Source organism: Ursus maritimus, unplaced genomic scaffold (genome assembly GCF_017311325.1).
Source record: "Ursus maritimus isolate PB19 unplaced genomic scaffold, ASM1731132v1 scaffold_14, whole genome shotgun sequence".
NCBI lineage: Eukaryota > Metazoa > Chordata > Mammalia > Carnivora > Ursidae > Ursus > Ursus maritimus.
The window spans coordinates 26,945,183-26,972,541 of NW_024423786.1; the positions used below are offsets into that span (position 1 = coordinate 26,945,183).

General features: G+C 42.8%; 1 protein-coding gene and 1 long non-coding RNA gene across 2 annotated transcripts; one reads left to right on the forward strand and one right to left on the reverse strand.

Annotated features, from left to right (window-relative positions):
* The first annotated feature begins 5,915 nt into the window (after positions 1-5,915).
* Positions 5,916-21,124, forward strand: PSMD6 (proteasome 26S subunit, non-ATPase 6). The gene is made up of 8 exons (XM_040628592.1): positions 5,916-6,138; positions 6,836-7,041; positions 10,231-10,376; positions 10,627-10,846; positions 10,950-11,058; positions 15,680-15,848; positions 20,716-20,793; positions 20,912-21,124. The coding sequence occupies exons 1-8, from the start codon at positions 5,994-5,996 to the stop codon at positions 21,006-21,008; spliced, it is 1,170 nt and encodes a 389-aa protein (XP_040484526.1). The 5' UTR covers positions 5,916-5,993; the 3' UTR covers positions 21,009-21,124.
* LOC121102486 lies at positions 17,880-26,530 on the reverse strand. Its single transcript, XR_005834539.1, has 2 exons — positions 22,504-26,530; positions 17,880-18,944 (listed from the first exon to the last, which is right to left on the reverse strand). It is a non-coding gene; the product is annotated as an uncharacterized LOC121102486 (long non-coding RNA).
* Between the last annotated feature and the right edge of the window lie 829 nt (positions 26,531-27,359).

The window sequence follows — 27,359 nt, forward strand, 5'->3', positions numbered from 1 at the left end:
CAGAGATGACAATCTCCGTTTGATTACGAATCCGTGCGAGGAAGAGTAGGAAACCAAGTTCTATCAGTTGTATCTAATTTTAACTGTCTTCTCTATGCTAATGATGATAGAGGCAGGTTTTCCCTTCATACTGAATTTTCCATCATATATCCAATTCTTGTCACAAATCTGAATCTCGGGCGATCACTTTTCTAAAAATTCTTGGCTGATGGACTTGAGTTCATCTAACCCCACCCTCTCTTTGAATGAAAACATTTCCTAGCTCTTAGTTTTATAACATTGGGTAATATGTGTAGTGGATTCTGTGTAAAGCTGGGGTTCACCCGCACTAATCAAATGACAGAAATGACTATTTTCCCTCAAGTACCCAAGAGATTTTATCGTCACACCAAAAAATGTGAAAACCTGGGGTGAGAGAAATAATAAATGACCACCAGAAGTATCCCAAGTATTAAAGTCAAATGCCTTCTGCATTTGCTCCAGTCTGTGCATTATTTTCATGCAGGAATGCTCACTGCCGTTGGAATTCACCCATCTGTCTGGGGGGTTAAAGTAATTCCTCCAGTGGAGAACCTTCTAGAAGTGTCAAGAGTGAGTAAAGTGTTTACGAAAACACACTCCTAACGTATCTGTGAAGAAGTATAATTTTAGGAGGCAAAGAGTTGCAGATGAAAAATCTTCACAGTTAGAAATTCAAAAGAGAGCATTATAGCAGAAAAGCGGAGCCTTGTCTTCTTTTCTCAAATATTTAAATATGTTCTCCCAAGTATTCAAGCAGTGTATGGTTTGTAAAGATTTATTTTGGCCTGGATGACAGCATCACCCTAATAGAATCCTGCCATCTGGAGACCATCACTTTAACCCTGTGTTTTGGGGGTTTGGCCCCCATATTTCCAAACAATTTACTTGTGCTACTTTTTCCTTCTTTTCCAGTTTTAAATGTTAACTTTGAACTCCCTGCTTTGGAAGATAAAGCCCCATGCAGACACGTACTCTCAGCCTCTCTGAGAGTAGGTTCAGTCCCGGCTTGTAACTGGATGCTCGGGACCCCAGGGTCCTGAACAGACCCGGCTCTTCCACTCACCACTGACAGAATCCAAAGACAGAGAGATGAGTGATGGTGAAACTAGAAAGGAATTTATTTCAATGAGGCCAACACCGGGAAGATAGTGGACTGGAATCTCAAAGACTGTCACCAGAAAGCTGAAAATACTTCTAGTGTATGTAAGGAGAATGTGGGACAAAGGCCGGTAGGTGGTGGGGCGTGCAGGTGCGCAGTAAAGGTCAGGTGGGTCACTGTCTTGGGTCCATCACTCAGGGTCCTCCTGGCGCCAGGGTTGTCCCTTATTGCTTGGGGGGTAGTTGAGGTTCCCATCACAGGATGCGTTGCCCTCTGGGTCTTTTGCCTGAGTGAAGACATAAGCTGGAAAGAACACAATCAATCAGAAAGTACTGACTGAGGTCAAAATGGAAGTATATGGAAGTACCTTTATCAGACTGAAGAAAAAAAAAATTAGGACCAGAAACATTAGGGGAACTGGTGTTGACAAAGAACACAGCAACCTGCCTCAGTCCGGAATCGCAGGTCCCGCCTTCATCGCCCCCCGCCCCCGCTTTCAGTCTGTTTCTGTCATAGCTTCACTTCCATTCTTGCCTGGCATTTACGTTTTTATAACTACAAAAATGTCGCTCACAAGGGAGCCCATGAAGGATTTTAGAGTTCCACCTGCTTTCTGGCACAACTTTGGTACCACTTTGGAATTCGTAATCGTCTTGTGTTCTTTTGGCATAGTTTTCCAGACTCCTATAACTGTCTCACCCCTGAACTCCTGGGCAAGACTATCGATGTGTTCTCAGAATTCTCAGACTCGTGATGTATTTGGCCTGTTTGTTCTTCTTCTTCGAGACTCCCTTCTGGAGCCCTACCCCATTCATTCACTTGTTCATTCACTCGGGAAGTCTCTGTGGGTGCATGCCACGTGCCAGGCTCTGTTCTAGGCACTGGACATAACCGTCGTGCATGTGACAGAATTTGTGCTCTGCTCGAGTTTACCCTGCAGTTGGGGGAGCCAGAAATAAGCAAGAAGTATAATAAAAAATTGTACTTTAGAAGATATTTTATGGGAAAAAATTGAGCTTGGTAAAATGGATTGGAAGGACAGGCGGGGAGACGTAAGTCTGAATGGGTGGGGTGGCCCCTCTGAGACGTGACACCTGAGTAGCCTTGAACGGAATGAGGGCAGCACGTTCCAGGCAGAGGGAATGGTCAGGGCCAAGGGCCTGCCAGGAGCAGATGGCTGGTAGGTGCCGGCAGGGGCCTGGAGCCGGGACGGGCAGCAGGGCGAGTGAAAGGAAACGTCGGGGGCGGCGGGGGGGACGTTGGGAAATGCCATCTTGTAGGGCCTTGTGGGCCACTGCAAGGGCTTGATTGCACAAGTAAAATGGGGAACTTAAATTTTGAAAGGATGATGCCTTCTTGGTTGCTCGGCCAAGAAGATCATAAGGGGAGAAGCAGCGAGACCCGTGAGGAGAACACAGTGATCCGGGTTAGAAATGACGGTGAGTGGGGACAGAGTGTAAACAAGAAGGATGGTAGAAAGCAGTCAGCCTGTGGATAGATTTCGGAGTTAGAGTAAGATCTTCTTGTGGACTGAGAGACAGTGAGAGAGAGAGAGCCTTGTCAAGGAGAACCCACTTCTTGCTGCATTTCTGATGGGTAGCCCTCTGGGTCACCTGCAAGATTGTCGTCCTAAAAATCTACCTTTATACCATCCCAGACATAGCTCTTCTCTTGGGTGGGATGCCCCATTTTCTAGGGACAGTTCATCCCCTGCGACTTCCTTTCTGAGGATGGGTGTCTGGGAGTTAAATTTTGAGATGTTGCAGGTCTTCAAACGCCCATATTCTTTGCAGAATAAAAGTTGAGTATCGATCTTTTTTGAAGGCCTTGCTCCATTGACTTCTGGTCCCCAGTGTTGCATTTCAGAAGATATCTTTCATTCTGATTCTTTTTCCTGTAAGTGACCTTTATTTCTTCTCTTTGAAAACCTTGGGAATTGTCTCCTTGTACCCAGCGTGCTAAGTTTTTGCAAAGAGGTATCTAAAAAAAAAAAATCTGCATTGCTGGGTACGCAGTAGATTCTTTCGAACTAGAAATGCCATGTCCTTCAGTTCTAGGATCTCTGCCTTCCCAGGTTTTTCTATTCCTTCTAGAATTATTATTCTAGAATTATTATTCAGATATTGGCTTTCCTGGACTGCTTCCTTCTGAATAGCACTAGGGAGTTTCCTAGTTGAAATTCTCCTGAAGAAAACAGAATTCACCCAACCAGTTCATCTAGTTGAGACGTGCCAGATGAGTCATGAACTGCCAACCAGACAATGAGTTGGTTTCCTTTGGCTTCACTTGGTCTAATCAGCTCTGGGTCATGTGACACAGAGCTGCCATTCCTGTGGGTTACATAAGCAGGAGAGTACGCGTTTGAGAACAGGCTTATTTCATTAAGATAAAGCTAATGGCAAATATTCTTTCCTGTCAAATTTTATGTCAAGTAATGGGCTGTGGATTAAAAAAATATCGTTATGGTATGTGTATATATATATATTTTTTTAACCTAGTAAATTGTAAAAATATTTTAAATATGACATACCATATTCTTTAGACATCTACTCCAGATGGATCAAAAATTAAAGCACTGAAAGAAAGAAGGGAAAAAAGAAAGAAATATATTAGGGGAAACATGGGTTAATAATTTTCAAACCATGATGTTGGAAAGATCTTACTAAGACGTGACAGTGAGAACAGAGACAATAAAGGAAAAGATTGATAACATTTAACTATATAAATATTGAATATTTATGTTGAAAAGGTTCTATTAAAATGTAAAAAAAATAACCAGGAGGAAATTTGCAAGACTTGACAAGCAGCTAGTATCCTTAAGATATGAAGAGTGCTTACAAATTAATAAAATTCCGTAGAGGAATTGACAAAGCAAAACAGGTATTTCTTAAGAGGAAATATACATAGTAGAAATGTGAAAAGAATTCAACCACATAATAATTAATGTAAAGGAAAACAACATAGCTATAATTGTCAAAACTTAAAATGGTTGATGAAAGTGTATTGGCAAAGAGGGAAACAGGTCCTTTTTTTAAAAAAATAATATTGGTGGGAATGTAAGTTGCTTTATCACTTTTTGGAAAAATGATTTATGTAATCCCTATGTAATATGACAAAATACAAAGGCTTAGCCTCTCTTATTTAGAAATTACACTTTTAGGGATGTGGGTTAAGAAATGATTGTATAGGGGCACCTGGGTGGCTCAGTCAGGTCAGTGCCTAACTCTTGATCTTGGCTCAGGTCGTGATCTTGGGGGCCTGCCTGGGATGGAGCCCCACATTGCGCTCTGCTCCCAGCAGGGACTCTGCTTGAGGATTCTCTCTCTCTCTTCCTCTGCCCCTCCCCCTCCTCTCTCTCTTTCACTTTCTCTCTCTCAAATAAATAAATCTTAAAAAAAGAAATGATTGTACGAATGTGAAAATATATGCACATAGGTAATCAACACTTTGGCATTTATGAGACTGCTTATTTGGATAATTATGAGACGTAATTATCCAAACTGATAGCAATTAAGGACTGATGGGACAAAAGTTGGTACATAAAAACAATGGAATCTTATGTGATCATTAGAGGTGATGATGTCAGTCCATATTATTGGCAAGGAAAGTTATCTACAATATGTGGTGGATAGAACAGAACAGTTTATAAGGTACACGTATAGACTGATCCTATTAATATATCTAGGAACGTTTCAGTGAAGCTAAGTGTCTCTAGAATGTTAAGTTCAACAAGGACAGGGTCTTGTATTCCTCACTGCTTTGTCCCTGGTGCTTGGAACCGTCCCTGGTACTTTGCAACCATGTATTAAATATGTTGAATCAGTGAATGAAAGATGTTTAGAACGTTCTTCATCAAAAGTTTAACGTGATGGAGTCCTCATGTTGTTTTTCTATGTTCTTTGTTATCATTTGAGGTGTCTTCAAGATGCTTATTTTTACCAAAACTAGTAAATCACCAAAAATGTGTGGTATAATGCTTACTGCAGGCAACAATGTGGCAGTCTGAAATCTTTCATTGGCTGTATAAACTGGTTCAATTCGTTTGGGAAACCATGTGACATTAAATATTTAAAACTCAACAGAACATTCCTACCTTTTGTCTATTAACGCTGCATGGAAATTTATGCTAAGGGAAAAAAACTAAAATATCAAATGACCTGTGATGTTCATCTCATGTTTTATATTAAGAAAATAACAACCCTGGACGACCAGAGTCACCTGTAATGAAGGGAAGAGTAAAAGCAAATAATGGCAAATTCACTGGGTGGAATTTCACATAACCATTACCAAATCTGAAGACTGTAGCTACAAGAACAAAAAGGTTGAAAATGCAGGCATGCAATGATTTAAATTATGCGTAAACAAAATATTAATGTTGTATTAAGACCAGAATTCTGTGTGCTGTTTTTTTAGACTAGCAGAAAGAACATGGGTTTTAGAGCGGTGCACAGAGGCTTTTATTTCTCCCTTGCTCAATAGCTGATACACAATCTTGCTCAAAGAGGAAGGACTTCACAAATTTTGGCATCTGTACAAACAGAATGAAACGTAGACTAGCTAAAAACGGAGGGAGGGAGAGTTTCGGAAAATCAATCTTCAGAGTTGGGCAGCACGTTATCCTGGGGCTGTCTGTCGCGGCCAGGAGCGAGGGAAAGCCATTCGTGACCACACGGGGGCGCCAGCGCCAAGGCCGCGTGAGGTGTTCCGAAGCGTGTCCAGCAGGGAGCGCTGCTGGCGGAGGCTGGGCCACGACCGGAAGCCGGTCTGGAGACGGCCGGGCGCCCTCGCCGACTCCTCCCGCTTCCGCTGCCGCAGCCGCCGCAGGTCCGCGCCGCGTTGCCGTCCGCCCTCAGCTGGTACCCCCGCCGCCGAGATGCCGCTGGAGAACCTAGAGGAGGAGGGTCTGCCCAAGAACCCCGACCTGCGCATCGCGCAGCTGCGCTTCCTGCTCAGCCTGCCCGAGCACCGCGGGGACGCGGCCGTGCGCGACGAGCTGATGGCGGCCGTCCGGGATAATAGTGAGGCCCGCGCGAGCGCCGAGTCAGCGGCCTAGGCCTGGGCTGGCCCCGCGCCCCGGAGCCTGCGGGCATTTTCCCCGAAGGGGCTCCGGGCCTGCTGGGGTGCCCTCGGGGCCCTCCAGCCTTGCTCTCAGAGGGGGTCTGCATCCCTGGGGGCTCCTCTCCTCTCAGAAAGCAGCTTTGGGGGCGGGGGGGCTATGCCGAGGTCTCGAGCTCCGAGCCAGACACAGAAGAGAGGCTCAGGGCTTGCTGTCCTTAGCGGCCGGGCCGGGCTGGGGCAGTCCTGTGGGAGAGGTCAGCTGTCGGCATGACGGGGAAGTGTGGGGTCGGTGCCGGTTGCCCTCCCAGGCAGGCAGTGCCCCTGGGCTGTGTAGACTTGAACGTGGATGTCTGAAGGTGTATCTCAGCAGGCTTCCCCGTTCCCCGGCCTGAAGGCTTTGTTGGAACAGAAACCGTCTGGAGGCCAACAGGATTGGCCTTGATGCCAGTCTCTCAGCAGCAGACGTTTAAGTTTGCCAAGCCCTTTGCCAGGCTTTTCTGTCCCATGCCTTCCTGGTCACGGAGAGGAGAGTGGTGGACTACCCGAGAGGGCGCGCGTGTGTGTGTGTATGTGTGTGAGGAAGAAGGGGGTGGACACTAATTTTGAGGGTACCAGGGGCGCCCGCTCTTAAGTCATGCCCCTCTTTTTGGCTCTTAGACATGGCTCCTTATTACGAAGCCCTGTGCAAATCCCTCGACTGGCAGATGGACACGGACCTGCTTAATAAAATGAAGAAGGCGAACGAGGAAGAGCTGAAACGTTTGGACGAGGAGCTGGAAGACGCAGAGAAGAATCTGGGAGAGAGCGAAATCCGGGATGCCATGATGGCGAAGGCCGAGTACCTGTGCCGGATAGGCGACAAGGTGGGTGGAGGTGGTTCCCCCTCTCTGCATAGTCGCAGAGAGGCACTATGTCAGAAATTAACTTCCTTTAAAAACAAAACAAAACAAAACAAGGTAGTGTGCTTACCTGGCCTAGCGAATCAACACAAAAATGAGTCAAGAAAAAGATTTCTACTTCCCTGTTCAGCCAGGTGTGGTTACGCTTCTCTGTGTCCATGCCAGTAAAAACTTACGGGCAATTGCAGAGATTTTTGTTGGTTTACTGCTCTTACAAAAGTGGGATCATTCTCAATAGTGCACTTTTCTCACATTGGTTGGAAAGCATTGGTTCTGTTGAATTTTAAAAATTATCATTTATACAATAGTCTCCTTATAAGAAACCGAATATTACAGTAAATGCTGAAGTTGTATTTGATTTTTCTTTATTCTCTATCTTCTCAAAGGTGACCTTAAGTTGTTTTATTGAATATTTACAGGCATGTAAATTAGGTAGTATTGTATTTTAAAAAATTGTTTTTATGGGTGCCTACCTGGCTTAGTCAGTGGAACGTGTGACCCTTGGTCTTGGGGTCGTGAATTTGAGCCCCATGTGGATATCATTAAATACTAAAAAAGTTTCTTTTTAATAAATGGGACCATGGTGTATTCATATTGTCCTGTTTACTTTTTTTTTTTTTTTTTTTTTTTAAGATTTTATTTCCTTGTCAGAGAGAGAGAGCACGCGAGCGTGCGCACAAGCAGGGGGAGCTGTAGGCTCCCTGCTGAGCAAGGAGCCCGATGCGGGACTCAATCCCAGGACCTTGGGATCATGACCCGAGCTGAAGGCAGACGTTTAACTGACTGAGCCACCCAGGCGTCCCTGTCCTGTTCACTTTTTCATTCAGCATTGTATCGTGATCTTTCCACGTTAATGTACATAAATGCGTTAACGTATTCTGGTTAACTGCTAGCTAGTAGTCCATTGTAAGGCTGTGCCAAAGTTTACTTAGCTCTTCAGCTGTTATTGATAGACATGGATGTTGTTTTCAGCTGTTTCTGCTAGTACAAGCTGCTGCTGTAGAAACCTGCTTGAATGTGCCTCCTTGTGGATATATGCTAACGTCCTTTAGGGTATATTCTGGGAAATGAAATTGCTGGACAAGGAAGGATTTTTGTCTTAATATATGTGGCCATTTCTTCCACATAGTGGCCAGCCTGATGGACACTTTCCTATCACTGCATGAGATGGATGCCCACAGGTGTTACATCTCTTGAATTTAATTTAGCAGTTGTGTTAATAGTGGTTAGGAGGATGGGCTTTGAATGTCATTAATTTTAAGCAGTGAATCCTGAAGTAGTTAGATGACAGATGTCATGGCATCAATATAAAAAAGTATAATAGTGTGGGTTCTTGGATCAGATTGCTTGGGTTAGAGTTCTGGTTTCAGTAATTACTATTAACTGGACCCTCCATTTCCTCATCCGTAAAATATGGTAACAACAGTTCCTACTTAAGGAGGATTAAAGATAGGGGCAAGAGAGCTCAAATGGTAGTGATAAGAACTATTATTATTTTAGGTTTGTTTATTTTTTAAAGATTTTATTTGCTAGAGAGAGAGAGAGAGCGTGCGCAAGTAAGCAAGCGAGTGCGCACAAGCAGGGGGAGCAGCAGGCACAGGGAGAAGCAGGCTCCCCACTGAGCAGGGAACCCAATGTGGGGCTCAATCCCAGGACCCTGGGATCATGACCTGAGCCGAAGGTAGATGCTGAACCAGCTGAGCCACCCAGGCGTCCCCTTTTAGGGTTAAAACAAGATTTTTCTTATTGTAAATTTAAGATTTGGTCATTGTAAAAATTTGGGAAATACAGAAGTTTAAAAATAGCTAATTGGGGGCACCTGGGTGACTCAGTCAGTTAAGCATCAGACTCTTGATTTCAGCTTCAGTCATGATCTCAAGGTCGTAAGACCCAGCCTCATGACGACGGGCTTTGCACTCACGGGGAGTCTGCTTGAGGATTTTCTCCCTCTCTCCCTCCCCCGTGAGTGTGCATTCGTGCTTGCTCTCTCTAAAAATTAATCTTTTTAAAAAAATAGCAAATAGTTTGTGCGGTTTTCTCAGTTTTGTGATGTGGTTTGGTTTTAAAGAGGATACATTATTACATGTGAATGAGAAACTTAAAGCTTTTGGTTCTGGATTTGAGGAATTTCAACAAGGACATGCTCGAGTCAGTATCAGGAGTTAAAAGTCGATGATGCGCTCGTGTCATTTTCCATGTTTATTAAATAGCATTTTTCCAAAAGGAGGGCTTTTTTTCTCTGTGTACTCTTGTTTTAAATATATTAACTGTTATTTAATGGATTTTTATTATTCACTGTGTTACCATTGGTCAGTCATTACTCTTTATGGTGCTCATTTTTTTATAGGTGTGTTAGTGGAAACTCCTTCCAGAAGTCTTTGACATCTTCTTGGTTTTCCTTATTTTCTCATACAAGCTGTTATAGGCTCACCTGTTATTTTTACTCTCCAAACCTGGAATCATCCGTTTCTCCAAGGATCCTTGGTTTCTTTTAGCATGTGGGGGGGCAGGGAGTTGTATTTAGAAACCAAGATCTGAGTGCCAGCTGTGCCCGTTACTGTCTTGCTAGCCCCTATTATTAATTTATCAGGTGTAACTTATAATTACATAAAACCAGACACAGAAAAAGAAGTACCACGTATAGACAAATGATTTTATTCATGTTTGTGTTTTTAAAGCAGTAGAAACATTTTATTCCATAATATTTTGAACCAGACTTGTATATTTAAATACTTCTTTTATTCTCATGGTCAGTGACTAAGGTAAAACTTCTGTTACCCTTAAAGTAGTGTGGTAATTTACAGGAAAATAGCATATTCAATTGAGGGGGATAGTGCTGAATATGTGCAACAAAGAATGTTGAAACCAGTGAGAATAAATTGTAATGTTTTTCTTGTATTATTTTTTAGAATGTTAAGTATATGCTTGGCATATCTGATGTATTTTTTTATATTTTATATAAGTGGAGAGAAGTATAATGAGCCCCCCCCCATGCAGTTATCACCTAGCTTTGACAGTTATCAGTTCTTGGGTATCTTATTTTGTCCCTACTCCTACCAATTCCCTCTACCCCTTGTTAAGAGAATTCCTCACAGCTGATAGCATTTGAAACATTTAACCTTTTCTCACCCATTGCCTTGGTTCTCTTGACAGGAGGGTGCTCTGACAGCCTTTCGCAAGACATATGACAAAACTGTGGCCTTGGGTCACCGACTGGATATTGTGTTCTATCTTCTTAGGATTGGATTATTTTATATGGATAATGATCTCATCACACGAAACACAGAGAAGGCCAAAAGGTACTTTTTAATGATGGTGATATATTCCCTGTAACTTATGCTGTAAATAAGAAACCAATGTAAGAAATTTACCTATTTCATTTACAGCTAGTAAGTTAGGTCAAATAATTGATGTGCTTATTTAGTAAAATGTTTTCTTTAAGTATTGACTTTTGATTCGAGTTGTTTTCTGTTTGAAAAGAACACAAAACTGAACAAAAAGTGGACTTGTCTGTTTCTAGATTGTGACCTTACGTTTTTTTATTTATAGCTTAATAGAGGAAGGAGGAGATTGGGACAGGAGAAACCGCCTAAAAGTATATCAAGGTCTTTATTGTGTGGCTATTCGTGATTTCAAACAGGCAGCTGAACTCTTCCTTGACACAGTTTCAACATTCACATCCTATGAACTTATGGATTATAAGACCTTTGTGACTTACACTGTCTATGTCAGCATGATTGCCTTAGAAAGACCAGATCTCAGGGAAAAGGTAACGACTGAATCTTTAATACTCATATTTAGAAATTACTCCATGCTTTCCTAACCTAAATAGACATTAAAGCATACATTTTTTTGTTGTTTTTAATTTGTAGGTGATTAAAGGAGCTGAGATCCTTGAGGTGCTGCATAGCCTTCCAGCCGTCCGGCAGTACCTGTTTTCACTCTATGAGTGTCGTTACTCGGTTTTCTTCCAGTCCTTAGGTAAGGATAGAGCTGCTCGTTTCAATGATCTGTCTTTGTCTTAATCCTGATTCTGTATGCAGATAAATGAGATGATTGTTCACATATGGGACAGACTGTGCAGGTCTTTGCTGCAAGTCTTTGATTAGTGTGGTTCAGTTTTTTGCCCCTTTCTGTTTAGGAGGTGGTGGTTAGCAGACTGTGACCCATTTATATATAGCCCAAGAGGTAAGATTGATGTTTTACACTGTTAAAGATTTGTTTAAAGATTTTTTTCCAGGGGCGCCTGGGTGGCACAGCGGTTAAGCGTCTGCCTTCAGCTCAGGGCGTGATCCCGGTGTTATGGGATCGAGCCCCACATCAGGCTCCTCCGCTATGAGCCTGCTTCTTCCTCTCCCATTCCCCCTGCTTGTGTTCCCTCTCTCGCTGGCTATCTCTATCTCTGTCAAATAAATAAATAAAATCTTTAAAAAAAAAAAAAGATTTTTTTCCAAAGATTTATTTATTTTAGACAGAGTGAGAGTGAACGGGAGGAGGAGCAGAGGGAGAGGGTGAGAGAGAATTCCATGCGGGGCTTGATGTGACAACCCTGAGGTCATGACCTGAGCCGAAATCCAGAGTCAGGTGCTTAACCAACTGAGCCACCCAAGTACCCCATTGCTTGTTCTATTGAAGTGGGTTTTGGCCCAGTGTTTATGGAGTGCTTTCTCTGTGAATAATAGTTAGGCTGTTTCATGAGAATTCATACTACTTATCCTATCTAATGTGGGAATAGGTCCTTTGAGGTGTGATGAGTTACCTGTTTGGCCTCATCTTCTCATACATATACACAGGTGGGTTTTGCACACAAGATCCTATTGGGGAATTATTGTTCTTTTTTATCCTTGCGGATCTCCTGGCATTATTCTGCTCAAATGTGGGGCCTTTCCCTTCTTCCTTCAGTCAGAATGAATCCCTTCCCTGCATTCCTGGGGAGCTCTCATTTTATGCCCCCCCTTTTAATTGAGATATAAATTACACACCATAAAATTCACCAGTTCCAAGTGTAAAATTTGGTGGCTTTATTATCTTGACAAGATTGTGCAATCATCGTCACTAATTTCTGAACGTCTTCACTGCAGAAGGAAATCTGTATCCGTTGAGCAGTCACTTCTGATTCCTCCCCCAGCTACCACTGGGGCTGGTATCTCCATGGATTTGCACGTTCTTACTCTGACTTTGATATGAGTAGCATCATACCTGTGTGGCACCCTGCCTGGTTCCTTTTCCCCATCATCCTTTCATGGGTCATCCGTGTTGTGGCATGTCTCAGTGCTCCGTTTAGTTTCATGGCTGAATGATAGTCCATTACATGGAAATACCACATTTTTACAATCCCTTCATCCGTTGATGGACATCTGGGTTGTCTCCCCTTTTTGACAGTAAGGAACATCTGTCTGTGTTTTGTATAGACCTATGTTTTCAGTTCTCTTGGGGATATATATGTATTTAGTATTGGAGCTGCTGGGTCATACGGTAACGCTTTGATTAACTTTTTGAGGAACTGCTAAACTTGTTTTCCAGAGCAGTTACACCATTTTACATTCCCACCAGCAGTGTGTGTGTGTTTCAGTCTCCTCACATCCCGTACTTGTTATTGTGTCTTTTTGATTATAGGCATCTTAGTGGGTGTGAAGTGGTATCTGGTGGTTTTATTGGCATTTCTCTGATCTCCCTCATGTTGAACCTCTTTCGTGTGCTTTTTGGTCATATGCCCCATTTTTAAAATAGTACTTTATTTTGTGATTCTTACAGTTGGTTCCTTCTGCTAACTGGAATTATTGGGAGCAAATTGTTTTTTGTTTTTTTTTTAATCTTTGTAATGAACTTGACACCAGCACACTGCCTGTACATATTGTGTGCTCTGTGCAAACCTGTTGCATTAATTAAATAATTTAAGAGGAAAGAAAAAAATGAAATGAAATTCATGGCTTTGGGAAACCTTTGAATTGTTTAGGTATTAATGTCTTCCTACCATCCGCATTCCTAATAGCAGTCTTTTATTTGAACATTGTGGGTGAAACTTTTATCTCTACTAAATTTATACATTTCCCAGATATTTTAAATGCAGAAGACAAGATAGTTAAATTTTTTACTATCAGTCATCATTATTTGTATCATTTATTCTCTCTAGTGTACTGAGACATGTAGGATTTATTTGGTTTTGTAAGCCTTTTTGCTTCCCTGAATATTCATAGTGTATGTACTTTAAAATATTTCATTTGAAAAAGGAAACTACATCCTTTTCTAGGTAATAGCCAATCGTTTTTAAAATTAAAAATAGAGAAAGTCCTGTTCCCAAATCCATACTTGTGTTCACTCACAAAATTCTTCCAGAGATAATCATTGGAAGATTTTGTTATGTATCTTTCCAAATGGAAAAATTTCAAACAGTGTCTTATAAAGAAGAAAAAGGCTCTCCCTAACCAATGATTGCCAGGTTCTTTCTCTAGAGGCGACTGCCACTATCAAGTTTCAGGTGTGTTCTTCAGGGACATTTGTATCCGGAGATACAAGCATGTAACACCATTAAACATATGTGGGTGTATTTTACAAGCTGTTTTTTAAGTAGCTTTTTTTCTCTTCACAATATAATGCGAATATCTTTTCATGACTCTATAAAAATAGTTGGTCATTGAGTCAGTAAGTATTGTTAGGTAGCTGTCATGTATCGGACACTGCAGATGTAGTGGCAGATGAAGCAGGTGGAGCTCCTTGGAGCTTCTAGTTATCCTTTTAAAAGACCTCTTTCAGTGTGTTGATGTGCCATAATTTATCCTCTACTGTTAAAAAATTATGCTGTTTACAGTTTTCTCTGATGGTGAACGATTTTGTTTTGAACATTCTTTTACAATTCATCTTTTCTACTTCCACTTATTTCATTAGGAAAAAAAATCCAAGAAAATGAATTTTACAAAGTGAAAATATATTACATCTTGATCACTCTTGCCCTCCAGAAATACTGTGCCAATTTATATTTACACAATTTTTTTATTGAGGTATAACTGAGATACAGTGTCGGTTTCAGGTGTACAACATAGTGATTTGATGTTTATATACATTATAAAATGATGACCATATAAATCTAGTTACCGTCTGTCACCATACAAAGTTAATACATTCCTGACTATATCCCCTGTGCTGATTTATGTATAGTTTCACAGTTTCTACTTCTCTTAATTTACATCGATTTTTTTTAAAAGATTTTATTTTTAAGTAATCTCTACACCCATCATGGGGCTCAGCTCGTGACCCCAGGATCAAGAGTTGCACACTCCTCTGAGCTAGCCAGGCACCCCTCAATTTACATCATTTGAAGAGAGCCTTCCCCCCACCGTACTCTTAGCCAGTCTGAGAAAAATAATTATATTCCTATTTTATTCATTTCTTGTTTCCGAGGACAGTTTTTATTGAACTCTTGAGTCGTCTTTTAAATGGCACATAAATGATAGAAGAAAATATTTTATGTTTGGCTTATGAATGTGACCCATCCTGACCAACATTTTTCTTCCCATTCTCTTCCATAGGTTTTCTTGCAGTTTTATTGAGATCTGACATACAACACTGTATAATTTTAAGCTGTACAACATAATGACTTGATGTTTATTGCATTGCGTTCATTGTTTGTGAGAATGACCATCACCTCATTTTAAGGCCATCGATTCCGTGTTGCTAAGCCATGCTCAGCCTTGCTCATCCTTCTCTCTTCTGATGTTGAGCAGCCTTTGCATCTTGCCACAATTTTGTTCTCTCGAACAATAACACACCCTTCTTTTCCCCAGACCTGCCACCTCATCCTTCGTTAGACCTCTCAGTGACTGCCTCAGACCCGGTCATTGCCTTTGTCTCTATCTTCGTTCTGTCATCAAATATATCTGGATGGTAGTGATTCCCAAATTCATGTTTCCAGCCCCCAACTTTCCAGTGAGCGCCAGACCCGTGCCTAAATATCTCCTTGGTATCTTCATTTGCATGGGCAATAGCTGAATCCACTTGAACACTGTGCATCTCCCTTGCCCTACCCCCTCCAAAAAATCTCCAAAACCAAAAAACAAAACACAGATTTTCTCCAGGGATTTGCTGCTTGTTAAAGCCAGAGACACAAGTGTATTTTTGATTCCTTTGTGTTGCTCACCTTCTGTATCCCTGTAGCTGCCCCCTTGCTGCTTTATACTGAATCTGTCCTTTCTATTCTGGGGCTGAGCCTGGCTCTTCCTGCCGTGGGAGTTCTGCATTGTTTGCATTGCTCTGTGCCTCCTGCTGTTTGGCTGGCTCCTCAGAGAGGTCTTCCCTATCTACCCCAATCCAGCGGAAGGCCTCCTAGCTGCCCTGTCACTCTTATTTTCTACATAGAATTTGTTACTAAGAGTATCTTGTTTATTCATTTATCTCTGCTCTGAAAATTTAGTTTCTGTGGCAGCAGGGATCTTGTCTTTTGGTTTACTGCCATATCCTCGCTATTTAGAGCAGTGATACAAAGTAGTTCTTTAGTAAAATAATTTGTATTTGTGTGGATTGCTCATCAGTGTACATTTTACCATTCGATCTTTCTTCGTGATTTCTAAGAACTCTATCTCATTATTTGTCATCTTATTCATTGCAGCTGTTGTGGAACAGGAAATGAAAAAGGACTGGCTTTTTGCCCCTCATTATCGATACTATGTAAGAGAAATGAGAATTCATGCATACAGCCAGCTGCTGGAATCCTACAGGTCATTAACTCTTGGCTATATGGCAGAAGCCTTTGGTGTTGGTGTGGAATTCATTGATCAGTAAGTATAAATAATATTATGTCAATGCATATTTCTTAAAGTTACCTTTTAATGTCTCAACTTGTACATTTTCTCCATTTACATTTGCTTCCCTCGGTTATAAAAAAAGGGTAACAATTTTTCTCTAAATATTATCAGAACAATCATCTGTCATCTCTGTCTTCATGATGTGCCCCTTTTATTAACGGATGGGGATACTGAGTTGTAGAGTGGTCAGGTGATTTTGCAAAAGGGTATGTATGAGAGCAGTTGTGACAGCAGTACTCTGTCCCTTCTTTGTGGACCACACTGCTACTATGGTGGTGACTCCTAGGTGGCTCTCCCATATCTCACATTAAGGTCATATGTATTTTCTCTGATAATGCCTTCATTGTTTTTGGTTGCTGCTGCAGTTCTGGTCACGTTAGTTGTTAAAGATGGGACTTTCAGCCCTTAAGTCAGTGATTCATCAAATACTTACTAAGCCATTACTGTATGGTTGGCATTGTTTAAGGTCCTTGTCGTCATGGACTTTAATATTTGATGGTTTTTATATGGGTAGAGTTAGCAAGTAAGAAATAAATACATAAGGTAGTTTCAGATAGAAATGAATCATTGGAGATAATAAAATGCAACCAAAAGATGCGTGTGGCTGCAGTGGCGTGGTAGTGGCAGACTCAGGCACTCGTGTGTTTGTGCAGGGCCTGGTGGCCATGGTATGGAGCTTGGGTTTTAATCTAGGTCCTGTAAGAGGCCATTGGAGGATTTTAAGCACTTTAGAGTCCTAGAGCATGAAGCCGTATCTTCACAGACTGCAAGATGACAGGAGACTCGGTGGGCTGTTGAGTACAGTAGCTCCTGGAGGAGCTGTTGCAGTGGCTTGGACGAGGGTGGTGGGAGTGGAGTGTGGGAGACATACAAATTCAGAGTATGTGCTGTCCTCATGGTACCTAGATCTGTGGTTCCCGAAGATCTGTTAAGTGCTGGTGTAGTTTTCAGTGGCCCACAGTGAAAAAGATAGTTATATAGTAAAGTTCAGTGATGATAGATTTCATTTTTAAAAAAAATTATCTTTTTAGGGGTTTGATTTTTCTAATTTATTATGAAAAATTTCAAACATGTAGGAAATTCTAAGGAATTACAGTGAATTCCCATAGGTGATTGATTCTATAATTGTTGTATCTGCTTTATCACATATCTGCCCATCCTGTATTTTAACCATTTCAAAGTAAGTTTCAGATCCAGTACATTTCATCCCCATATCTGCTTATAGGCTTGCTTTGAGTTTTACATATTTACATTTGATGAGAGGTACAGATCTTAAGTATAACCTAAACTATTGAGCCATCACCACCAGAAATTCCCTTATTCTCTTCCTTTGAAAGAAAAAAGGCAGTGATAGTTTTGCATCTTAAAAATTATCCTTACCAAAATGGAAGGCTGGTCCTCCTAGGCTGGTTTTATCTTGGAACCGAACTATTCTTTGAAATTCAGGCGTGTTACCACTGCCGGGGAGAGCTGGTTACTGGGATGAAGGGATGGCCATTATGAGTCTGATTCTCATGACTCAGTGGAACAAGTGGCTTACTGTGAGCAGTGCATGAAGAACAGGGTTGGCTTGGCTCCTTGTTCTAGCTCTGCCATTGAATAGTCCTGAGACCTTGGTCTGGTTCTGTCCCTTCCTCAGTTTCTTAACTGTCCCTTGGAGGTGATAGAGCTTTCACTACTTGGGGGCCATCTGAGGCTCACATGAAGTTGTGGGTAAGATGCACTAGAGCAGGAACGTGTCATTTAGACACACTGCAGCACTCTTACGACTCATGATGATGACCTCCGCATTCCAGACGTGGTACATTTCAGGTGGTATTTCAGGTTTTTTTCCTTCATGTTTGCAGACCAGCTCTAAAGGCAAAAGTTGTATGTATACATAGAGCTCTAGCTGTTACCTAGAAAGATCTTGTTTTAAATTTTGGATACCCAGTTCACATCTGCGTTTTCCCAGATTCTTTTTTTCCTCCCTTATAAAAATCATTTCAGGTAAGGAGGGTCTGATTTGGTAAGTTTGAATGTAATTCTTCACTGTTCTTCCACTTCTCTACTTCCTTAGACTCAGGAAGATACTGTTGGGAGAATAGGAAGGGGCCATTATTTGAGGAAACACTACTGGGTTAGAAACCCATGCACTGTGTGACACAATTTTGTTGGTAGGTCTTCTGTTTGAAACATGGGATGCAAATCTGATTGGCAGGTTGTGTGTTCAGTAAATACTTGGTTCATCACTACCGCATACCTTCTGTGTATGAGCCACCATGCTCGGGGCTTGGAGAAATACCCACGGCTGGAGAAGATGAGTCATCCTGGGGTGTTTGATGGCACGTAGGGAGAGGACAAGTGGTTTGGCTCTAAAGCCAGCAATGGGACTTGAATGGAAACATGGGACATTGGGAGTTAAATTTTGTTGTCGTAGCCAGGAAAGCAGCTGTGCCCAGATTATTCTTGATGCGTATAGTTCAGAATGAGCATACCTAGGAGTCGTATTTGATTGAAGTGTCTGAGAAATGGACACATCCCCAGACGCCTTCTGGTGGGCCTTTAGACTGGATGGCGCTGCGTTTTTAAGATTTTTTAAGAAGGTAAGGAAAAAAGTGCTTTCCCCATGGAAGAAATAGCACAACTCCCTGTAGGAGCATGTTTTTGAGCCCAGTAGCCTACCGTGTGCTGTGATGGAGTGTGTGGCAGTCTGTACAGGAACTGAGACAAGCAGTGCTTTAAATGCCAGGCTAGGGAGTTAGCAGCTTGTGTGGAGTCTCGTCGGGTAGTCTGGGCAGAGGGTAAGTGTCAGGCCTCAGGTCCGGCGATGCCCACACGGGCAGCAGCAGTGCTGTCAGCTTAGGTGTGTCGGTAGTCAGGCTCTTCGGATGGAGCAGTCTGTCCGAAACCCAGCAGAGGGCATCCTTGAGTCAGAGTTCATCTCTGGAGCTCCTTGTAAGTCAGAACCACTTTCAGAGGTTTCCCCCTGCCTTAAATCTTGTATAATTTTCTCTGTGAACCTCAGTCCCAGAATAATAGTTGCAAATGGATTAGCAGCTCCCTGTGGAGATGGAACTATTTAAGGGTCTGGAAAATGAACACAAGTTTAGAAAGCCACTCAGTAACATAACTCAAAAACAGTTGAAAAAGACTGGACACTGTAGCAACTGGAATCCAGATAGATTTTGAGAGTATAGACATAAAGCCTGCTCCATAACTCTGTCAACAGTGCTTGCTAGTTTAGGATGACCTTCAGCTTAACTTCTTCCAATAGCAGTAACTTTTTTTGTCTTTCAAGCTTTTTGAAGCTCATAACCAGATTTTCCACAAGTATATACTTCCTTATTAAAAATACTTAATGCTTTCTCATTCTTCTTAATACCAAGATTAAGAATTAGTTCCTTTTCGGGGCGCCTGGGTGGCACAGTGGTTGGGCATCTGCCTTCGGCTCAGGGCGTGATCCCGGCGTTATGGGATCGAGCCCCACATCAGGCTCCTCCGCTACGAGCCTGCTTCTTCCTCTCCCACTCCCCCTGCTTGTGTTCCCTCTCTCACTGGCTGTCTCTATCTCTGTCGAATAAATAAATAAAATCTTTAAAAAAAAAAAAAAAGAATTAGTTCCTTTTCATAGATTTTTTTTTCCCCGACAAAACTAGTACAGAAGGCATAGTGGGTCTTTCGCCACTGACCACCAGGGGCAATTAGTTAGGATACTTGATACTTGTAAAGCACAAATCCAAGTAACACACTTTCTTGTCTAATTATATCACTAAGTGTGAGACATGGTGTTGGCTTTGACCTTCCTCAACATTGCATTATGCTTTGTTCTCCCTAGAATGATGGCATTTTCATTACAGCTTTAATTTGCATTTTTAATAAGTGAAATTGATCTTTTTTGTATATGTACTTTGTGTTTTAATGAACCACTTGTCTGATTTGTTGGGGTTTTATCCCCAGTTTACACTGCAAACATCCTCTATCCACGTTGTTGTTTAGTTCATGACTTAGTTATGTACAGAGAATGTCCACATAGGATAATACCACCAAAACCAGGTTTACCAGGTTTTTTCCTAGGATTTGTCACAGTGAGGTTGCCTCAGCACCATTCAAACCAGCCCTTTCCCATGGATTTCAGCTGGCACTTCTGTTAGAAATTTGTTTAGGATTTAGAGTCTCTTTGTTGTTTATGTGCTAGGATCAAGATGTTTTAGTATCTGGGAGAGTAAATGGTCGTATAATTTTTATTAAATTTAATTCTATTACAAGTAGATTTTTATTTTAAAGCAGTCATCTTGCCATGTAATATAAAGTCTTCATACAGCTCTTGTACATTTTTAAGCATTTACTTTTTTCCTCCTTGTTGGTAGACGATTGTGTTTCATTGCTAATGCTTGTTGTTGAGGTTTGGGTCATGACTGTACAGATATTCAGAAATACTTTCGCACAACAGATTAACATCAGCTGGGCATTATTTGGCGTATTCTTCAGTTTTAATTTTCCTTTTGTGCTCTGAAGGATTTTGAAAATCCTGAGCATCTGTTGTTTCATTAGGCGCCCCCCCAAATAAATCTTATTTTCCCGCCTCCAAGTTTTTCTCTGAAGCTTTAAAGATACGCTTATGAATGATTTCATTCTTTCACACCTACACTCAATATGAATTTACCGTTTATTCCAGTAAGTGATTTAATCTTCTGGGATGATCCTGCAGTCGGCCAGCGACGAGCTTCTCAGCCTCTGCGCAGGCTGGAAGCCAACTGAATGTTAGCTTGAGAGACAGTGGAAGCATGTATTTAGTGCAGTGTAAGAATTTTGTATAAGGCTCATACTAATGCCTTTTCCCCTCTCCTCTTAATTGTAGGGAGCTCTCCAGATTTATTGCTGCAGGGAGACTACACTGCAAAATAGATAAAGTAAATGAAATAGTGGAGACCAACAGGTACTGCTAAGTTTGTGCGTCATTTGTGTTAAGTGTCGTCTTTTAAAAGTAGGTCAGCTCTTGTTATGGAGTAATGTGACTGGTAAATAATTCATTTTTTTCTTGAATTTATTTATAGACCTGATAGCAAGAACTGGCAGTACCAAGAAACTATCAAGAAAGGAGATCTGCTGCTAAACAGAGTTCAGAAACTTTCCAGAGTAATTAATATGTAAAACCATGTAAACGAAGGATTTCCTTTAGAGATAACTATTTGGAATTTTTATAGCTTACTTTACTATGTACCCAGTTCAACTGTATAAAATAAATATTGCATTGTTCTTTCTTTCAATTTACTTTTTTCTTTATTCCACCTTTTAAGGATAGGGTCCAGTAATGTTAAAATAAGGTCATTTTATGTCATTTGAACATCTCTGGTTTAATGGAATAATGACTAATCTGAGACTACAGTGCCTGAGTTCAAATGTGAACAGTACAAGAGGGATTATACAGCCCCTCATGTAAGTCTCCTGAATTTTAGAAAGAAGAGTACATGCCATATAGTAGTCCATAACTAAACACCACATCTCCCACTTAGTACACAAAAGACGGAAGATAAATGTATCTTAAGCTTTCCCTCAGAAAAAAAGTTACTGCTTTTGAGGAGGCTACCATAACCCTGGATTCCAGAATCTGCCAGTCTCAACAACCAAAAAAGCCTACATCGATATTGGCAATGGGATCTTTTTTCCCCCCAACAAACAGAAGCACGGTAAGGAAAACAAAGTTGTTCCTTGTTTTTCTCTTAATTATAATATAAGCTCGCTGAGTCAGATGGGGCTAAGTGCTAGGAAAAAAGAAATCTAAAACCGGATAAAGGAGCCGGAGTGAAGTAGGGCGTGAAGAGCTCTCCTCTGGGGTGTCACAGAAGGCCTCTGCTAAGGTGACATTTAAATAGAGGAGGAACATGCAAATAAATACCTGGGAGAAGAAAGAGGGGAAAGTCACTAGAGGCTTTAAGCCGAGGAATGGCCCTCAAGTGTCACCAGCTGCAGAGATGCCTGAGAGTGGCGGCGCGGACGGGGGAGGCAGCCAGCTTTGCTGAAAGAATTGGCGGGGGGGAGAGGGTGAGGAAAAGTCTGGGATGATCCCAAGCCTTTTGGATGCTGACTGACAAAGCCGCTGGGTAGAGCGGAGCTCAAAAGAGATGGTAAACGGCATTGTACTGTAGAGGGAAGGGGAGAGAAGTCTGCTTCTGTAGTTTACACGCTGTTTTAGCTGTGGGCCGAGCGGAATGACTCATTATTAACAAGAGAGAAAACCTCTCAGTCGATGGAAAATAATGTGCTACAATTCAACAGTCATTCAAGATAAAAACATAAGTAAACTAGAAATAATGAAGGTTGGGAAATCAAAGCACGATTGCCAACAACATAGTTCACAGCAATGTCTTAGCAGAATGACCGTAACCAGCGTCACTGCGGTGCTGCAGGAGGGGCCGTGGGTGACAGCGCTTTCCTGCAGGTGCCATATGGTGAATGGCAGGCCAGTAAAATGCTGGATATGCCTTAAGCATTTGAGAATATCCACTTACGGATTTCCAAAAATGCTTACTTATAACAATGATCACTATAATTTCTTGAAGAAAATGTGAATATAAGTACTCTAAACCCATGAACCTGAAAATCAGGGCAATTTGTTAAACCCAACATGTAGCCATTGAGAACTCACTGTGTTCCTTGTGTCTGTTTAAAAATTAGAATTCTGTTCTTAGCATATTGACTCCTTGCAGTTCATACTAAAGGGAAAAAAGAATTGAAACGTCAGTTTCTTAAAATAGCCCTTTCCCTGGACTCCCACCTCTAAGACCTCTGGGACGGATGTGATCACAGAGCAATTCTGGCTTTTCATTCAAGGCTTAGACTAACTCCTGGTCTAGACAGCGAATTCTCAAAACACTTTTTTCCTCTGCTTGCTTAAAACATACTTGATTTTATTTTTCTTTCACTATTTTAGCCCAACTGCCTAAAATTAGGCGAGGATGACAGGTGAGGGAAGCTAAAAGAAACGAGTGCTATATCCATCCCGAGTTCAAGATAGGGAAATCGAAAATTCCTGAAGCTGATAAAGGTCTAGTAGAATAACTTATGAGGGAAACAACACAGTGAGGTGAGGGAGTCACTTTTTTTTTTTTTTTTTTTTTTTTTGGTGAAAAAGAACATATGCTCATTGCAAGAGAAATTCAAGATACTAAGGTGGAGTGCCTTGTGGCTCCGCCCGGCAGGGATAGCCACTTCAGCATTTCGATGCGCTCCACATTTAATCCTAGGCATACGCAGTTTTTAATACAAACTGGAGCTCCTGTTACATATTGGTAATAAGTTATTCTATGTAATTACAAATCCCAGGGGAACACTTAGCCTCAAAGTATCAGTTTGGAGGTGAAAATAAAGTTAGAATCCAACATACCTCTTTTTAAATGAGGGCATAAGAGGGCATAAGGTATGGGAGAACTATCACTGACACTAAAGCTAGAAAACCCAAATTCTGGCCCCAGCTCTCCTCACCCCCGCCGCCTCACCCCTGCCAGAGCCTCTCCCCTCATCTGCAGCGCGGAGCAGCAATCAATCAGGCTTCTGCGGTCTGTCTGGGTGAAAACACTACTACAGCACTACGCGCTCGAGCAAAAGACGAAAACATGTATTTCTTTCTTAGTAGGCTGTGTGTTAGAACTCCTGTCACACGCAATGAACAAACCGCCACCTCGGCCAACTTTTATAGACTAAGCTGAAAACTGAGATTTTTGTATTTCAACTGGAGATTAAAAAATGTTCTTAACAAACAATGTGTTATGTAGTTATGGAATGCTAACGTCCGCTTTATGGACAGAGTATTTTAAACCCGATAAAAGGCTTGTCAAATTTTAGGTCCAGACCCACGTTTCCCACAGGTGGGGATCAAAAAGCTCAAAAGAGCAAAGCCAGTCGGGATGGCAGAGGGTGCTTCCTGATGACGGGACGTTGGCCACTGGTCACCCTGCAAGCTGCAACACCGCCATGCCTGCCCCCCGCCCATTAGTTGTCAAGATAAAAATTCATTTACGGTCACCATCTAAAAACTGCAAACACAATTCAAAGATCACTCATCTAGCTTCTGTGGAAAAAGACGAGGCTAACCCTGGGCTCAGTTTCCCTGTCCAGCCGACCGGCTAGCACAGGCTCTCCAGCAGGGCCCGTCCACGCAGCCTGCCGTTACCTTCTACTACCTGCCGGCCCCACTGGCACTCGAGTTTGCCGCCCCCGCACTGCCGCCCCATTCTGTACCCATTCTGTGACCGAACACCTTCAGTCCTGTCGTAGCCTGACCAAGCATTAGCCTAAATCGATCAGGTTACCGATCATTAGCGAATTGCATAATTTTAAATGAATCCTTGAAATCTTAGGTTTCTTCACGATTAGGAGGAAGAAAGGAGGGGGACTACAATCATCTCTCACTGCCTGGTGCTGTACAAACTACAAATGGTAGCCAACTGCCAGCTCCGCAACGGCAGTGGGGGTAACGGTAAACCCATGTCCGGAAAACCATGGCAAACTCCCATCTGCACGAACGCGGGTCTCGAAGGCAGCGCGCCACAGGCGTGCATCCCTGTGTCGCCGAGGACCCACAGACGACAGTGCGAACCGTCGCGGTCTGCGCCGGGGGGGGCTCCGTTCGTCGTTCACGAAGGCCTGGCGTCATCATCTGCCCGTAGATTGGTTGTGAGAAGTAAAAGGGACAACCTGCCGGTGAACGATGGGCCTCCTTGTCGCTGCTGTACACCCGGACACTGCCTCAGGGACGTGACCGCCTCAGCCAAGACTGCCAGTAGGTGGCGCCCCGGCAACTTTACCAACCCCCCGAGAGTCGACCGGAGCATCAAGGCTGATGGAACTCTAGCTGGGGTTTGAGGACTCTGCGTCTCTCGAAGTCCTGCTCATTCAGATACGCCTCAGGAGCTCGGGGCCAACGCGAAGTCCACGGTTTCCCTGGTCTGCTCTCCTGGCCGGAGGCTTTCCGCCCTCGTTCAAAATGCCTTCTCTCTGACGCTGCTCACCACCCACCTACCGGCCCGATTCTCTGTTCACTGCCCCCAGACCTCAAGCCGCTCCGTCCTGTTCACACCAGACCACGCAGCTGGCTCTTCCTCTCAACCCCAGACCCTTTGAAACCGGCCACCGACACAGTAACAGCCTCGCCTCACAGCTCCTTAGCCTGAACTTCGGTGCTCTGCCCCCCAGGCCACTTCTCTGCCAAGGTCTCACCCAGGACCCAGGAATCACAAGCACCTCTGAAGAGCTCTGCTGTTCCAACTGAAACCTGATACTCTTCTCCAGCCCCTACTACCTAGTCCTCTGTTCCCTGTCCCGTCCCTCAAAGTGCTGTGCTACCACCACCGTAACTGTAACCTGGGTCCGCCTCCGTCAGCCCCTCTTCCAGTAACAGCCACACTGATTTGAACGTGAACTTAACTCTGGGATGGTGAATAAATCACTTAACTTGTCTCGTCATAGACAAATTACCTGGAAGGAGGATCGTAAGACTTACCAGGAGGGTAATTGCCAATAACATGTCTTGAGAGTGTCTGCCAAGATTCTACATGGTGGCTTCCGGTTCTGCTCCTTGAACGCCCTAATCAAGGCCATCATCAATGACTTAGCCATACCCTCATATGCTTTAATTCCTTGGCAAGCTCCCTGCCCAGGTTCTAACTTCTCTACTCAACTAATACCTGTTGTTCCAATGATCCTGGAGAAAGAGGCAAGAGGAAAAAAAAATAAAAGCAAAACATTACCTGAGTGGGTTGGTGGGGTTAAATACAATGGAGTCAACTGTCTAAACTTCTCACTAAACCACTTCAACCTCATCCTCTGTCTTCACCAAAAATACACTCCCCAGAGTTTCGTCTTGGGCTTTCTTCCTTCACTGGGCCACGGAGGATGGGCTGCAGGTTTCTGAAGTCCTGGAGATGGAACATAAGGTGTGGTGTGCCTGTGCCTCTGGCAGAGAGAATCTTGAAATCGGAGGGGGGGTACGATTAAGAACCACTGATCTGACAGACCTGAGTTCACAGGCTGGCAACGCTGCCAGCAGTTGCGGAACCAGAGGCAAGACACTTAACTTCTCAGATGTTCCTCATCCATTTGACTAGGATCAAAAATACCTACTCTAAGCGGGCTTTGTGAGAATGTCTGCAAAATGCGTCAATGGACACTTTCAGCATTCAACTAGATGCGCGTTATTTTAATATAATAATGAGCCAAATCTAATAGCAACCCTATTTTTCCTAGGTGAACTCATACACTCCCATGACCTCATTTACCATCTAAGAATGAAAGACAACCCTCCATTTTACAGTTCACACCTTTCTCTTAAGCTCCATCCAGGCTGTACATACAGTCGCCGGGCACTAAATGTGAGTTTCCCCGTGGCTACTCAAATTCAGTGTTGTAGGGTTTTCCTTCTGTCTCACTGGCTCATCAAGCAGTTTAGCGAAGCTAGAAATTGTATGTTACCTTGGGTTCAAGCTTCCCCTAAATGTTCAACATAATTAGACCTCAGGACCGGTCGGTTCTACCTGTGAAGTATTTCTGCAAACACTTTCCTATTTGCCCCCTTGGTCACTGCCTTAGTTTTGCAAACTCAGTAGCTCTTACCTGGATTATTACGACAGCACCGTACCTTATTTTTATCCCAAGGTTCTCACCTGCCCATGCTTCCTCCATAGTTACTGGGTCCCCTTATGTGATGGGATTTAAAAAAAAAAAAAAGGATTAAATTATGTGTTTGAATCTCCCCTTCTTCCTAAAAACTTTTTCCTTTGGCTCTGTCTCACCCTCTCCTGAAAGAGAATCTCTGCTAGAGCCAGCTTTGGTCCCTGGGCTTTGGTTGTGGAAACGTGGATAATAAGTGCCAAGAATCACACAGCCTTACAAGGCGAAAGACAGTTTAATTAACTCCCATTAGCAACAGGAGCAAGAGTTTCTTACTAGAAAGAAAAGACTGAAAGAGTAGAAAGTGGGGTGAGAAGGGGGAGGGCCATAGGCTCGATTTAGGGGAGAGCTTTTTGATTAAGATGAAGAGGGGGAGGTGGAGAGAAGAGGGAAAGGTGTAAAGGATAAGGTTGGAGGCAAAAGGGAGCGAAGTGCAAGAAAAAGGGAAAGATCTGAATGGCTTTTACTTTTGACACCTGCAGCACGCTGGCATTGGGCCCCAAAAATCTCTGGGCTCTGACAGTTTCATTTGGTTAAACTGTATGTTCCTGAGGATGAAGGCCCCATAAGGCTTCAGGTCCTTGACAATCTGGTGCCGACTGCTGCAATCCTTCAGCCCCTCCTTTCCAGAAGCTACACCCAGAATGGTTCTCTTCCACATTGCTTCCCACCTGTGCTTGCCCAGTCTGCTCCCTCTGCCGACAATGACCTTCCTACCCTGTGCCTTCCTGCCAACCCCCTTTCCTTGAATCGGAGTCTCCTGCTGTCCATGGCCAGGTTACCTGCAAGGGAATGGAAGCAAAAAGGGTTAAGAAATTGAGTGAACCTCTTCCCAGG